At 38.8% G+C, this 14,877-nt stretch overlaps 1 protein-coding gene across 2 annotated transcripts in view; it reads left to right on the plus strand.

The window, feature by feature from the left end:
- Positions 1-14,877, plus strand: part of OSBPL9 (oxysterol binding protein like 9) — a 132,919-nt gene that overhangs the window by 50,989 nt on the left and 67,053 nt on the right. For both annotated transcript variants that reach the window (XM_079776922.1, XM_079776925.1), the window contains exon 4: positions 7,540-7,616. In XM_079776922.1, coding sequence (XP_079633048.1) covers positions 7,540-7,616 — 77 coding nt within the window. The remainder of the gene's footprint in view (positions 1-7,539; positions 7,617-14,877) is intronic.

Genomic DNA, 14,877 nt, shown 5'->3' on the forward strand with positions numbered 1-14,877 from the left:
TGTAAGATTATAATGCAGAAGTGCCTCTACTGTACTTTATACCCTGAAGATATACTTACATACTTTTTTTAAAGTCTAAAGGATTTCTACACCTTCAATATGTAAGGAATAACATCTTACATACTGTGAACAAATTAAGTCTTTTCCTTTTAGGAATCTATGTTCAGAAACTCTCTAAACATTTTATTTGACGTAACATAAATAGATCATTATAATTTCTTATTAATATGACTAGTAGCCCGGTGCACAAAATTCGTGCACATTGAAAGGGAATTAATTAGATGAAATATTTTAATATTGCTATTTGTCCTTTCTCTATAATAAAAGTGTGAGAGATAAAAGGAAATGAGTACAATGTATATGAAAATAATACATAATTTTATTAATAACTAAACAATAACAAAATGATATAACAACAATAACAAACTCATAATATAAAAACAACATTGATGCAAATAATGACTGATAGAGTGATTAAACTTATTCTAATATCTCCCTGTATACCACATTAAGAGTAAAAACACTTTCAGAGTGCTTGACTGATTTCCCTTGAGATAAAGTATTTACAACTTTAACTTTAATGTAACATGCTCTTTGAACTCAAGAGAAAGCATCAACCGTAACTGGTTTGGCTCAGTGGATAGAGCGTCGCCCTGTGGACTGAAAGGTCCCAGGTTCTATTCCGGTCAAGGGCATGTACCTTGGTTGCGGGCACATCCCCTGTAGGAGGTGTGCAGGAGGCAGCTGATTGATGTTTCTCTCTCATTGATGTTTCTAACTCTCTATCCCTCTCCCTTCTTCTCTGTAAAAAAATCAATAAAATATTTTTAAAAAATACTTTAAAAAAAAAGAGAAAGCAACATATAACTGACCATGTCCAAAAACGGGTTCAGGTAGGAATATTCCTACTCTGTCTAGAGTTTGTCCTTGTGATTTATTAATAGTCATCACAAATGTTGGCATAACGGGAAACTATCTTCGAATTAATTTAAATGGGTGGCCAGTGTCAGATGGGGACAAATCAATTCTTGGAATCAGAACAATCTCTCCCTCTGCAGATGCTGTTAATATTTCAGCTTTGATAATGTTAGGTCGCAATCTTTTGATAATAAACCTGGTACCATTAGAAAGACCCCATTTACTATTAAGATTTCTCAATAGCATGATGATTGCACCCACTTTCAATTTTAATTTATGGCATTCCAGAAGGAGTAATACTATTAAGAAATTCAGTAGGAAAATTTTCCTTTTCAGCATCATCTGTTGAGTCAATGGAATCATCACTCAAATAGGTGTGAAAATCTCCATCAAGTATATCCAAAATTTTTTCATTTAATTTTTGAACGTGCTCATTTTTTGGACAAAGAATTGCACGTTTAGATATATTTTTAATATTATCTATAGATATACTATTTCCAAAGGTGGCTTTAATAATAGATTAATTAAAAATCATTTCATAGGGGAATTTCAATAATATCCATTCCTAAATGAAAACTGCTATCAAGTTTGCCATCTCCAAGTTTTACTAACCATTCACTATAAGCAGAATCCTCTGATCTCATATTTGTTTTAAGAGACAACTGTCTGAAACATCCCCAAACACTACAGTACTTTAAACTCGTTTGTACTATGGCCAATCGTATAGCATGGTGACACAAATATCCCCTCTGAAAAGAACTTTCCCACCAAATGCAACATTCAAATTAGCGCCAGCGAGAGCTTTATATGTATGGCACGTGTGCGAGTCAAAGTTTATTTTTAAATTTCCAGTGTGCGTCATATGAACCAGTTGGTCGGATGGATGGACAAATGTTGGTCACTTAGCCTTTTATCTATACAGATTATGAGTCATGATTTTACCTTTTTAAAAAATTATCCTTTAATACCTCCAAAGCACAATGAGTAAGAATCTGAAGGTTTATGTGGCTTCTATTTGGTTTCTAGGACAAAGTTCTTTCCTTTACCCACCACTCACTTCTCTCCTTTTACTCTTGAATGTTAATTCCAACATAATTTTTGTAACACCTCTTGAAAAGGATCCCACCAAGTTTTTGATAGTCCACATGATAAAACTTACAGAAAAATACAGCATGAGACTTTCATTCTCTCACTAACTTCTTCATATAACTGTAATTCCTCAGTCTCTATAGAATGAAAAAGGAAAATAAAAGTGCCTTCTCTCATTCCAAGGCCTTTCTCAGGCAACCACACAAAGAATGAGCCTACAATTCATGCCATGTAATTTCTATCAGGCATAATTCAAATCAAATCCCATCAGGCAAAGTCTGGGATAATTAAAATGTATAAGAGAACAGTGGTGACCTGGGGGAGAACTTATGAAACCTTGTCTCCTGCTTTTGCTGAATATTCTTTTTGTTATGCTAGACTCCAAGCCCCGATCCGGGACCTGGTCAGGCGGCTGCGGGCACTAACCCACGCTGCCTGCCCTGGTCCCTGATCCCTGATCGTGGACCTGGTCAGGCAGCTGGCGGCGCTAACCGCCTGCCCCAGTCCACCATCATTGCTTGGATCCCAACCCCCCGCCATCTTTGCTGGTTTAATGTGTATATTTGCTCCTGATTGGCTGGTGGGCATGCCTGGTGGGTGTGGCTTATGGGTGTAGCGAAGGTACAGTCAATTTGCATATTACTGTTTTATTAGGTAGGATTCTGTCATGTTAGGCCACATCTACTTTGGCCTTGTTTGCCTTGGAGGTATATAACAAAATAAAGTAGAGAATTCTCTTTTCTTATGTATATATTTTAGTTGCCCTGCTTTAGTTTTCTTCCTGAATTTTCTAACATGTTTTAATTTCTTCTCTTTTTCCTTTCATTGCCTGACTCAAAAGTTGAGTGATTCTGTAATGTTATTCTTCCTTTCTGAACAACCCTAAACCCTGGTAATCAGCTAAAGTGTTTTTCGTTTTTAAAAAATATATATTTTATTGATATTTTACAGAGAGCAAGGGAGAGGGATAAAGAGCCAGAAACATCGATGAGAGAGAAACATCAATCAGCTGCCTCCTGCACACCTCCCACTGGGGATGTGCCCGCAACCAAGGTACATGCCCTTGACCAGAATCGAATCTGGGACCCTTCAGTCTGCAGGCCAACGTTCTGTCCACTGAGCCAAACTGTTCAGGGCCAGCTAAAGTGTTTTTGAAGTTCTATATTTCTCCTCCTGAACTGAGACATGGCTTCAGCTTCTCAAAATTACCTACTTCCATCCCTCTCTCCCTTCCCTTCCTCAGAATACATTAAAGATGTCTTCTACTTGTTGGCTTCTCCTGGAAAAGGGAGTATTTTCTATCAACATATATTTGAGTGCTGTTAATTAATAAACTCAGTAAAACTTTTTATAATAAGGTTCTTCAGGAGATCAGATTTGCCTAATTGCAGAATTGAATCTGAGTCTTTTTAAACTCAAAATACAATTTTTTAACCTCTCACTCCCAATCTGTTTTTTCCTCCTATATTCTCTATGTTGTGGAGTAGCACCTTTACTTACCCAATTTATCAAATTTGAAGCCTTCTCTTTCCCTACATCTGCATCCCTTACATTGTCTATACATCAAATGAGTCACAATGTCTATTACATTACCTTTTCTCCATCTTCTAAGTCACTGACATAGTCCAGATCATTTTACAGTTTCTATATGTATCTTCTTAAAAAATTGATTTGAGAGAGAGAAAAGAAGAGGGGAGGAAAATGGGAGGGAGGGAAGTAGGAAAGGGGAGAGAGAGAGAGAGAGGAAGAGAGAGAGAGAGGAATAGAGAGAGAGAGAGAGAGAGAGAGGGGAAGAGAGAGAGAGAGGAACACCTATTTCTGATTCCACTTTTTTATGCATTTACTGGTTGATTCTTATATGTGCCCTGACTGGGGGCGGGGAGGGGGCGGGCAAACTCACAACCTTGGCATATCAGGATGACCCTGTAGCCAACTGAGCTCCTTGGCCAGGGCTGTATGTATCCTTCTCTCCCTTTTCTGGTCTCTGTTCTGCCAAATTGCCCTTTTTATTGATGTCTGGATGAGTTCTCTAAAATCATCCTATTCCCCATACTTTTTCTACCCTCCATCAGTATTATAGGTCTTAAAGATTGCAAACTGAAATCCTAATTTTTCTTAAATTCAAGATTAAGGAATAGTGGTGCCTTTACCAAAACATGGAATTAAAGTAATTAGGAAACATCTTCTGCAGAAACTAAAATTATTAGGATACATTTACATATAAACTTGGTGAGGATTTTCATTGATTAGGAATAAGTTGATTTAGAAATTTATGATTGTAGAATGACTTGAAAAGAACCCATTAATCTACATCTGATTTTCATTGTCTGCTTTGACTGAATCAAAAATACCAGTTGCCCAAAGCAATGCTGACTCTGTCCAAGAGAAGCTCAGTATTGCTTCAGATAGTCAAAGTGGAAGTTGTGCGGGAGAAACACTTTTGTCAATATTTACTCAACATTTTGGAGACTTCAGCTAAAACTATTCATAAATCTTTGAGGGGGCCTTTATGGCAGCTTTAAGGGATACTAAAAGCAAAAATAATGATTTCTTAGGAAATCCAACCTATTTTTATATTCCAAATATAGAAATGGAACCATACCTAAATAATGCAATCAATGGATCATTATTTCTCATTCAACAAATATTTATTGAGCACTTGTTTGCCTGGCATGATTCTAGGAGCTTGGGATATACCAATAAATAAAGCAAATAAAGATTCCAATGGCAGTAGACTATATATTTAAAAGTGTGTGTGTGTGTGTGTGTGTGTGTGTGTGTGTGTGTGTGTGTGTGTGTATGGGGTAAGTTCAGGGGAGAAATGAATATGGGGAATATGATGGGTTGGGGATCAGTTTTTAGTATATGCTGGCCAGGAGATCTCCTATCATTTGAAGAGATGACAAAAATATTATTTGTCTGGTAATTACTAGTTTCAGTTAGTTGCTAAGAACATGCCAAGCTTTGAGAGTTAAGAAATTATGCATCAGATTCCATCCCAGACCTCAGGGAATATGCAGCTGAGCCATGGAAGGAAAAAAAAAAGTAAAAATAATGAGCATTATAGTGTTATAGATGTATTGATAGTATAATAAAGTGCATAGATCATTCTCTAATCTGATGTCATTACTTTTCTAATTATGATAAGCAGTCTATTTAAACTATGGCTCTTAAATCTTCTGAACATCAAAACATTGGTTTATATTACTTTAGATTTAGTCATATGAATTGGTTTTTCTCTCTCCACACCTCTTTATTACCTTCTTTTAAAAATACCCTCTGCCAGGGCTGGAGTGGCTCGGTTGGAGCATCATCCAGTACCAAAAGGTCGCAGGTTTGATCCCCAGTTGGGGCGTATGTGAGAGGCAACTGATCAATGTTTTGCTCTCACATCAATGGTTTTCTCTCTCTAAAATTAATAAAAGCATGTCAGGTGAGGATTAAAAAGAACAAAAACACCCTCTGATCACCCATCCTGTCCAAACTGGTTACAAATTATAATCAGCGGCATTTCCAACCACTTAATTATCTAAGTGGAAGGTTTTTATTCAGCATCCTTCTAGCTACCCATCACATACCCCCTCACAAATATATAATGACTACCTATAAAACATGCAAGGTGCTTTGCTAAGTTCTAGAGATACAACAACGAATAAGCCAACAAACTTCTGATTTCTAGAAGCTTTCATTCTAGTAGAGGAGGCAATCAATAAGTAATCAAATAAGATGTCACATATATAACAGTGGTTCTCAAACTTTTTAGTCTTAGGACCCCTTTCCAAATTTATTGAGGACTCCAAAGAGCTTTTGTTTAATGAGTTAAACCTGGTATTTATCAGGTTAAAAATGAAAACTGAGGGATTAAAAAATTATTTATTTATTAACTTAAACGGATGGGAATGTCTGGGACGTATAAGGCCTACGAAATCATTTGGTCTGGCCCTGCCAAGGCAACTGCAGGAGGGACTCGAAATTCAATAAATTTAGGAGTTTTTTCATAGCAATGTACACTTATATTAAGTGAATAATATTAATCAAATGATGTTATAAATATCCAAATGCCCTTGGCAGAAAAAAAAGTTTCCCCAATCCTGACTTAATATGTCAATAACAAACTAATTATACTAGTAACATCTTATGAGGAAGTAATCATTTTCTCAAACAAGCAAGCAAGCAAACACACATAAAAAACCCCACAGAAGAATGACATCTTTTAACATTTTTGTAACCTTTTAAATGTTTGGCTTAATAGAAGATAGCTGGATTCTGCATTCAGTCTTTTGTGCTTGTTGTTTTGGTTGAAATATATAAAGAAATTATAGTTTCATGCAGATATACACTGAGTGGCCAGACAGAGAAAAAGAAAGGAAGAAAGAAAGGGAGGGAGGGAGGAGAGAAATATCATTGTGTCATCAATTAGTTGCCTCCTGCATGTGCCGGCCAGGGATCTAACCCACAGCCCTGGTACGAGCCCTTGACCAGGAATCAAACCCGCAACCTTCCAGTGTACTGGAGGATGCTCTAATTAGCTGAGCCACCTGGCTTGTTTTATTCTTAATCTCAAGGTGCAACCCTTTGAGGTCCCAATCAAAACATGAAAGTCCTCAAAGTTGGTGGGCCACATTCTCTAACTTTTGGCCTTACAAGGCTGTTTGTTTGTTTGTTTAGTTTATAAACAACAGAAATTTATTTCTCACAGTTCTAGAGGATAGGAAGTCCAAGATCAAGGTGCCAGCAGATTCAGTGTCTAGTGAGGATGTGTTTCCTGGTAGATGGGCATCTTCTCATTGAATCCACTTGTGGAAGAGGGGTGAGAGCGCTCTCTGGGGGTCTCTTTTATTTATTTATTTTTCCTTTTTATTGAGTTTATTGGGGTGACATTGGTTAACAAAATTATATAGGTTTCAGGTGCACAATTCCATTACACATCATCTGGATACTGAATTGTGTGTTCACACCCCAAGTCAACTCTCTGTCCATCACCATTTATCCCCTCTATATTTTTATTTTTAAATAGACTTTATTTTTAGAGCAGTTTTAGGTTCACAGGAAAATTGAATAGAAAGTACATAGAGGTTCTTATATACCGCCTGCCCACACGTACTGACAAGGCTTTTGAGTAATTGCTTAGTCACAATTCCTCTCCTGGAATTTACATTCTGTTAGAAGAATAGTGGCCCTAAATACCAGGCTTATCTTTTGGATGTTTGTCTTCTCCTAGATCTTGCCCTGTTAACTCTTTACTACTATTTTTTTTCCAATAGCTTCAGCCAGGTGTTTTTAAATAATTATTCCAGCTTTTCTAGTTCTCAGTGGAAAGGTAAGCTTGGCTATTATTGAACATAGTTATTCCCTTTGTTATAAATTGCTATGAGTAGATTGCATATTTGGGAAGGATAGAATGGTGACTCTATTAAGGAAATGCACAACTAATAACCTCTTATTAGCATCATGGTTTAAGATTTTACTTTCAATATTATAGAGCTATATTGTAGAAATTAATATTTTAATTTTTATAATCTTTTATTCCAGCTCGTGATGCTGATGAGCGAGAGAAGTGGATCCATGCCTTAGAAGAAACAATTCTTCGGCATACTCTTCAGCTTCAAGTAAGAGCCTATATGGCTTGTGGATAGTTCATTAGTTTTTGTTTGCTGTTTTCTTAAATAACTGTGATATGATGTAATGAAAACTTTTCATTTCTGAGTCACTTATTCTTGCATTTACAGTGTTATAATATACTAGTGGCCCAGTGCATGGATTCATACACATTGAAAGGAAATTAAGTAGAAGAAAACAACAAAAACATGATATAAAATCAACAAAAATATGATATAAAAACATTGCTAAAAACAATGACTGGTAAATTGATTAAACTTATTCTAATATCTCCCTATATGCCACATTAAGAGTAAAAACACATTTAGAGTGCTTGACTAATTTCCCTTGTGATGAAGTTTTTACAACTTTAACGTCATATGCTCTTCGAACTCGAGAGAAAGCAACATATAACTGATCATGTCCGAAAATGGGTTCAGGTAGGAATATTCCTACTCTGTCTAGAGTTTGTCTTTGTTATTTATTAATAGTCATCACAAATGTTGGCATCACAGGAAACTGTCTTGGAATTAATTTAAATGGGAGGCCAGTGTCAGACAGGGACAAATACTGTGCATGCGCGAGTCAACGTTTATTTTTAAATTGTCAGTGCATGTCATATGTACCGGCTGGTTGGTTGGATGGATGGTCAAACAGACAATGGTCAGTCACTTAGCCTTTTAGATATAATCCTAATATATAAAAAGCCAGGGGCCGGCACAACTGAAACAACTGGACGGATGACCAAACACAGGCTGTGTGGGGCGACCAGGCCGGCAGGGGGTTAGTGAGGGATGACCAAACGACTGAACAGCAGGCTGCGTGGGGCAACCAGGCCAGCGGGGGGGGGGGGGCAGTTGGGGGAGACCAGGCCGGTGAGGGGGTCAATTGGGACGACCAGGCGGGCAGGGGGGGTCAGTAAGGGGCGACCAGGCTGGCGGGGGGGGGGCAGTTAGGGGCGACCAGGCCAGTGGTGGTGGGGGGCAGTTGGGAGCGACCAGGCCAGCAGGGGGGCAGTTAGGGGTGATCAGGCTGGCAGGGGGGGCAGTTAGGAGCCAGCAGTCCCGGATTGTGAGAGGGATGTCCGACTGTCAGTTTAGGCTTGATCCCCTGGATTGGACCTAAACAGCTGTCAGACATCCCCTGAGCGGTCCCGGATTGGAGAGGATGCAGGCTGGGCTCAGGGGACCACCCCCCCCCCCCCCCCCCGCCGAATTTCATGCACCGGGCCTCTAGTCTATATAATAAGAGCCTAAGTGACCCTTATGATGGAATGACCAGAACAACCAGTTGCTTTGATGCACACTGACCACCAGGAGACAGAAGCAGGGCTCATGGCTGGCAAGCGAAGTGGCAGTGGCGGGAGCGGAGAGCGGGCCTAAGCTGGTAGTCAGACATCCCCCAAAGGGTCCTGGACTGTGAGTGGGCGCAGGCCAGGCTGAGGAGACCCCCCCCCCCACCTCCGTGCACGAATTTTGTGCACTGGGCCTCTAGTATATAGTAAAGTTGTAGTTATTTTCTTGTGTTTTCTGTAGGGTAAAACACTGATTTTTGTTTAGAAACAAGACAGTGTAAGGCAATGTTGAAGGGAAGTGCTATGTTAAAATGTGCCAGATTCCTTTTTTAAATTTAGTGCCTATAGTTGGTTATTGATATAACCAAATTACATAAAAAGCATTGACAACAGATGTGTGCTGAGAAGTTGACATACATTTTTTGTTAAGGGATTTGGCAATTACCATATGTGTTGGATAGTACTCTTTGAGATGAAAGGGAAAGAAAAAACCCAAACTGATTAAGAAAAAAGCAAATCTCGCTTAAGTGTGGTTTGAAGTAGCAACTTAAACAATGTCATGAGGACCCAGATCCCCCTTCTCCATTTCTTGGTTCGTGTTCTGGGTTGGCTTCATTTTTAGTTAGGTTCTCCTTTTTTTTGGTGGTAAGGTGGTTGCAACAATTTCATCTTACTCTTGTTGGAACTTTCTAGATGTGATAGGATTAATAGGATTTGTGATGATCTTCATCAGTCATTTTTCCAATCCTGACCAATCACAGTGTCATGGTCATGTTCTACCCCTGGAGCCAGTATGTTATCTGCTTCATCAGAACACATTGCTGATGGGGTGGAAGATGGTTGTGGTTTCCCCCACCCCCCTGTAAAGTCAGAATAAGGAACAAAAGACGCTGGGTGACAAAAACACCAAATGTGTACTCTGCCGTACTGAAGATAGTTTTCTCTGTTTATTCTCCAATGAAAGAGCTTATATTGTGGCATACTTAGGATTTTGTTTTGACTTACAGGATTGAATTATAGAAAACTGATCTTTTATGACCCTTTCTCTCTACTTATCTTTGTCCCATACCAGGAACTGGCTTGAAAAGACAAGGTAGAATAGGGCATCCTACAACATGGGGAGCTCCCCATCACTTGAAAGTGTTCAAATAGAAGCTTAAAAAACATTATTCCAAGATATGGTTATTAAGAGATTAAGAAATGAATACGAGCTGAACTAGGAGATCTACAAATTACTGTATGAGCTATGCTTTTTATTTATTTTTTATGATGATGATGATGATGAAAAACATAATATACAATTTTTCCATCTTTTTCCCCCCATTATAGTTCATATTCAATATTATTCTGAATTAGTTTCAGGTACACAACATAGTGGTTAGACAACATATACTTTACAGAGTGGTCCCCCTAATATTTCAAGTACTGCCCCCCTCCCCCCCCCGCCCCGGCCCATACACAGCTATTACAATATATATATATTTTTTCCTCCATTAACCTCTCTCCGGCCACTCCCACCCTCCAGCACATGCCCTTACCTCGACTGTGTCCATTGGTAATGCTTATATGCATGCATACAAGTCCTTTGGTTTATCTCTATCCCCATCCCCCGACCCCCGCCTTCCCTCTGAGGTTTGACAGTCAGATGGATGCTTCTCTGTCTCTGGATCTATTTTTGTTCATCAGTTTATGTTTATCTTTCTCCGATTGGCTTATTTCGCTTAGCATAATGCTCTCCAGATCCATCCATGCTGTTGCAAATGGTAAGAATTCCTTCTTTTTTACAGCAGTGTAGTATTCCATTGTGTAGATGTACCACAGTTTTTAATCCACTCATTTGCTGATGGCCACTTAGGCTGTTTCCAAATCTTAGCTATGGTAAATTGTGCTGCTATGAACATAGGGGTGCATATGTCCTTTCTTATAGGTGTTTTTGATTTCTTGGGATATAATTCCTAGAAGTGGGATCACTGGGTCAAATGGGAGTTCCATTTTTAACTTTTTGAGGAAACTCCATACTGTTTTCCACAGAGGCTGCACCAGTCTGCATTCCCACCAGCAGTGAACGAGGATTCCTTTTTCTCCACATCCTCTATGTTTTTTAAAAGCAATTTCATAATTTCTGTAGGTTTCTTTTTAAATTAGGCAGTTTAATTAATTACTATAGCATCATTTCAGCAGATTTGTGATTCAGTAAAAAAATAAGTGATTTTTGTTTCTTCTTTGTATTTTAAAACTTTTAGTTACTGTTGACATTCAATATTATATGAATTTAAGTGATTTAAGAATCTTAATAGATGAAATTCCCTCCACAATTGGCTAGACTGACATTCAAGTCTCTCTATGGTCTAATCTCAGCTTGCTCTTCTTCTTTTTTTTTTTTTTTAAATATTTTTATTAATTTCAAAGAGGAAGGGAGAGAGAGAGAGATAGAAACATCAATGATGAGAGAGAATCATTGATTGGCTGTCTCCTGCATGCCCCACACTGGGGATGGAGCCCACAACCCAGGCATGTGCCCTGACCGGGAATCGAACCATGACCTCCTGGTTCATAGGTCGATGCTCAACCACTGAGATACTCAACACAGCTTGCTCTTCTTGACATTTCTGCCACTATACCCCTACATAAACCTACTAGAGTGCTGCTGCTTGCTTTCTTTCCTCTGAACACATCTTTTCATTTCTGGTCTCCACATTCTTGTGCATGATGTTCTGTCTTCTGAAATACCATCTGCTCTACTCTGCCTTTGCACACTGCTCCTTTTCTTCAAAGCCCAGCTCAGGGCCAACATCTTCTGTGGAGCACCCCAGACTGACCCTTCCTTCCCCGTTCCCCAAATTCAAAGTGATATTTTTCCTTTGGATACCATACTTATTGCACAGTTCACCAAGTCTTCTTATTTATCTTTTAAAGTATGTATAACTCCTACCTCCCCACTTAGGATGCCAATTCCCAAAGGTCAGGAACCTAATTTGATCCAATTTTGGCATTTATGAGCTTTTGCTAAGAAGATAGCTTATGTGTCTTTGGAAATAACAGGAAGAAAAAGATAACTTTGAGAAGTCTTAGACTCTGATAGTTTTCATATTTTAAAATACATGTGATACAAAATAATTCTTTCTTAAAAAAAAATTGATTTCAGAGAGGAAGGGAGTGGGGTAGAGAGATAGAAACATCAATGATGAGAAAGAATCATTGATCGGCTGCCTCCTGTACACTCCCTACTGGGGATCTATGCAACCCAGGCATGTGCCCTTGGCCAGAATCGAACCTGGGACCCTTCAGTCTGCAGGCCAACCTATCCACTGAGCCAAACTGGCTAGGCCAAAATAATTCTTTATACTCTGTCCACTGAGCCAAACTGGCTAGGGCAAAAATAATTCTTTATACCCTCGAATATATTTTTTTCTAAAGTTAAGCATGCAGAGGATAGGACCTTAGAAATTTGTAACTAAATGTTAATTTGACTGACAAAAAGGTAAAGATTCTCATCTTACAGATAGTGAAGTGTGATGAAGAACCTGACTTTGGTGCCAACTCTTGACATTGAACTTATTCTCTCTCAGTTCAAGTGTCCTCATCTATAAAACAAGGAAAATAAAATACCTACTTTATAGGGTTATTTTGACAATTAAATGAGTTAAATGCACATTTGTTGAAACAATGCCTAGCTGTCATAAGAACTTGATAAATGTTAATTGCATCACTAATACAACAACTACTCTTACCATTTCCCCTCCCAGAACTTGGCCTTCTAAATAGTGCTCAATAATGGTTAGTTAAATGAAGAAATAATTGAAGAAATTTAGGAGCAAGCAGATGATGTATGGGTTGCTTTTCCATTGTTGTCTATTGAGTACTTTGAGATGTATAACATAGTATTAGGCTCTGTGGAGTAGGCATTCATAGAGTTTTCTGCCATATGGGTGTGGGAAAGGATATTTGCATTTCTTCCTTTTTCATTGAGTTTCATCTCTATGTTAGCCATTGAGCTATACTGTTTTTTGCTTTTTCATTACTAAGAGCTGCACCACCTCCATAACATTGAATTTAAAAGTGTTTTGTCTTCAACCACAGTGAAGACAAACTTCAGCCTCATCTACCACTTTACTTCTGCACTTTTCTTCTCTTGTTTTAATCTGAACTCTACTTCTCCATTTTTCCTTGGCCAGTTAGTACCTTTCAGTTTTAGTTATTTCACTCCTGTGTGAGCTTATGATCAGCTTCTTCAATGTTGATCTTACTATCACCCTTAGAATTTTTTGTTACTGGATTTTTTGTTTGTTTTTTTGTTAATTCTCACCTGAGGATATTTTTTCCATTGATTTTTAGAGAAAGTGGAAGGGAGGGAGGGGAAGCCCAGAATTCCAGTGTTTAAAGTATCCTATATAATAAAAGGCTAATATGCAAATCAATTGGTCTACTGGTTGCTGTGAGGTGCACTGACCACTATGGGGCAGACGCTCAATGCAGGAGCTGCCCCCTGGTGGTCAGTGCGCTCCCACATGGGGAGCATCTGGGCTCACGGCTGGCGAGTGCAGCGGTGGTGGTGTGAGCCTCTCCCACCTCCGCGGCTGCACTAAGGATGTCCAACTGCCGGCTTAGGCCCACTCCCTGCACCCTGCACCAAGCACGTATCACTACTTCTGGGGGAAGTGGGCCTAAGCCGTCAGTCTGACATCCCCCGAGGGCTCCCAGACTGCGAGAGGGTGCACGCCTGCCTGAGGGACTCCTCCCCCCCCACCAAGTGCACAAATTTTGTGCATCGGGCGGGTGTCTAGTTATATCATAATGTCATTTAATGTGCCAAACCTAAAACTAGGTATGAACTTCTTAGGTATAAAATTGTACAGAACTAACTATACCTCCAAAAAAAATTGCAAATTATATACAAAGAAAACAATAAAATCCAAATTAACATTCATTTAATGTGATGAATGATAGTGCCTTGCTAAAAGTGCGTTACTACTTACAATGTGAAGATGGTTCTGACAAGGTATAGATTCTTTTTAAGTTTGGCATGCATACACTACTATGTGGAATATGTTAATTCTGTCATCTCACCACTTTCTTTCTGTTCTGACTGCTGGGAAACCTTCATTTGTACAGCACGTGCCAGGAGGTCAGTTGATCTTACTTCACGTTTATGTAATTTACATGATAAAGGCTCTTCTGTGATAAGTAATGGTAAGTGCTTGGTGCCAACTTGATTATAAACAAAAACATGGGCACTGAAATAGCTTGGTAGCATTTGTACTTAACATTGTTACTGAGCTGGTTCCGTGTGTGGTCCCTGACTTAAGATGGTTCAATTTACCCATTCACTAGAAACTTCACTTTGAATTTTGAATTTTGCTCTTTTCTCCTGCTAGCAATGTGTGGTACAATACTCTTGTGATGCTGAGTAGTGGCAGTGAGCTGCAGTTCCCAGTCAGCCATGAGATCATGAGGTTCAACAACAGATACTCTACAGTATACTCATTGTGTTAGGATATTTTGCCCAACTGTAGGCTAATATAAGTGTTCTCAGTAGATTTAAAGTAGGTTAGGCCCGTGGTCGGCAAACTGTGGCTCACGAGCAACATGTGGCTCTTTGGCCCCTTGAGTGTGGCTCTTCCACAAAATACCACAGCCTGGGTGAGTCTATTTTGAAGAAGCGGCGTTAGAAGAAGTTTAAGTTTAAAATATTTGGCTCTCAAAAGAAATTTCAATCATAGTACTGTTGATATTTGGCTCTGTTGACTAATGAGTTTGCCGACCACTGGGTTAGGCTAAGCTATGATGTTCTATAAGTCAGGTTTATTAAATGCATTTTCAACTGAATGATATTTTCAATATATGATAAGTTTATTGTAAGTTGAGGAACATCTTACTAATTTTTATAGTTATCAGAAATGAAAACACAGAAGATTGTGGTAAAGACTTTTTAAAGCTCAGTTTGAAAACACTCATGTAGATGTCTAATTGAGTAGTAT

The sequence above is a fragment of the Cnephaeus nilssonii genome (genome assembly GCF_951640355.1).
Source record: "Cnephaeus nilssonii genome assembly, chromosome: 7".
In the NCBI taxonomy this organism is placed as follows: Eukaryota; Metazoa; Chordata; class Mammalia; order Chiroptera; family Vespertilionidae; genus Cnephaeus; species Cnephaeus nilssonii.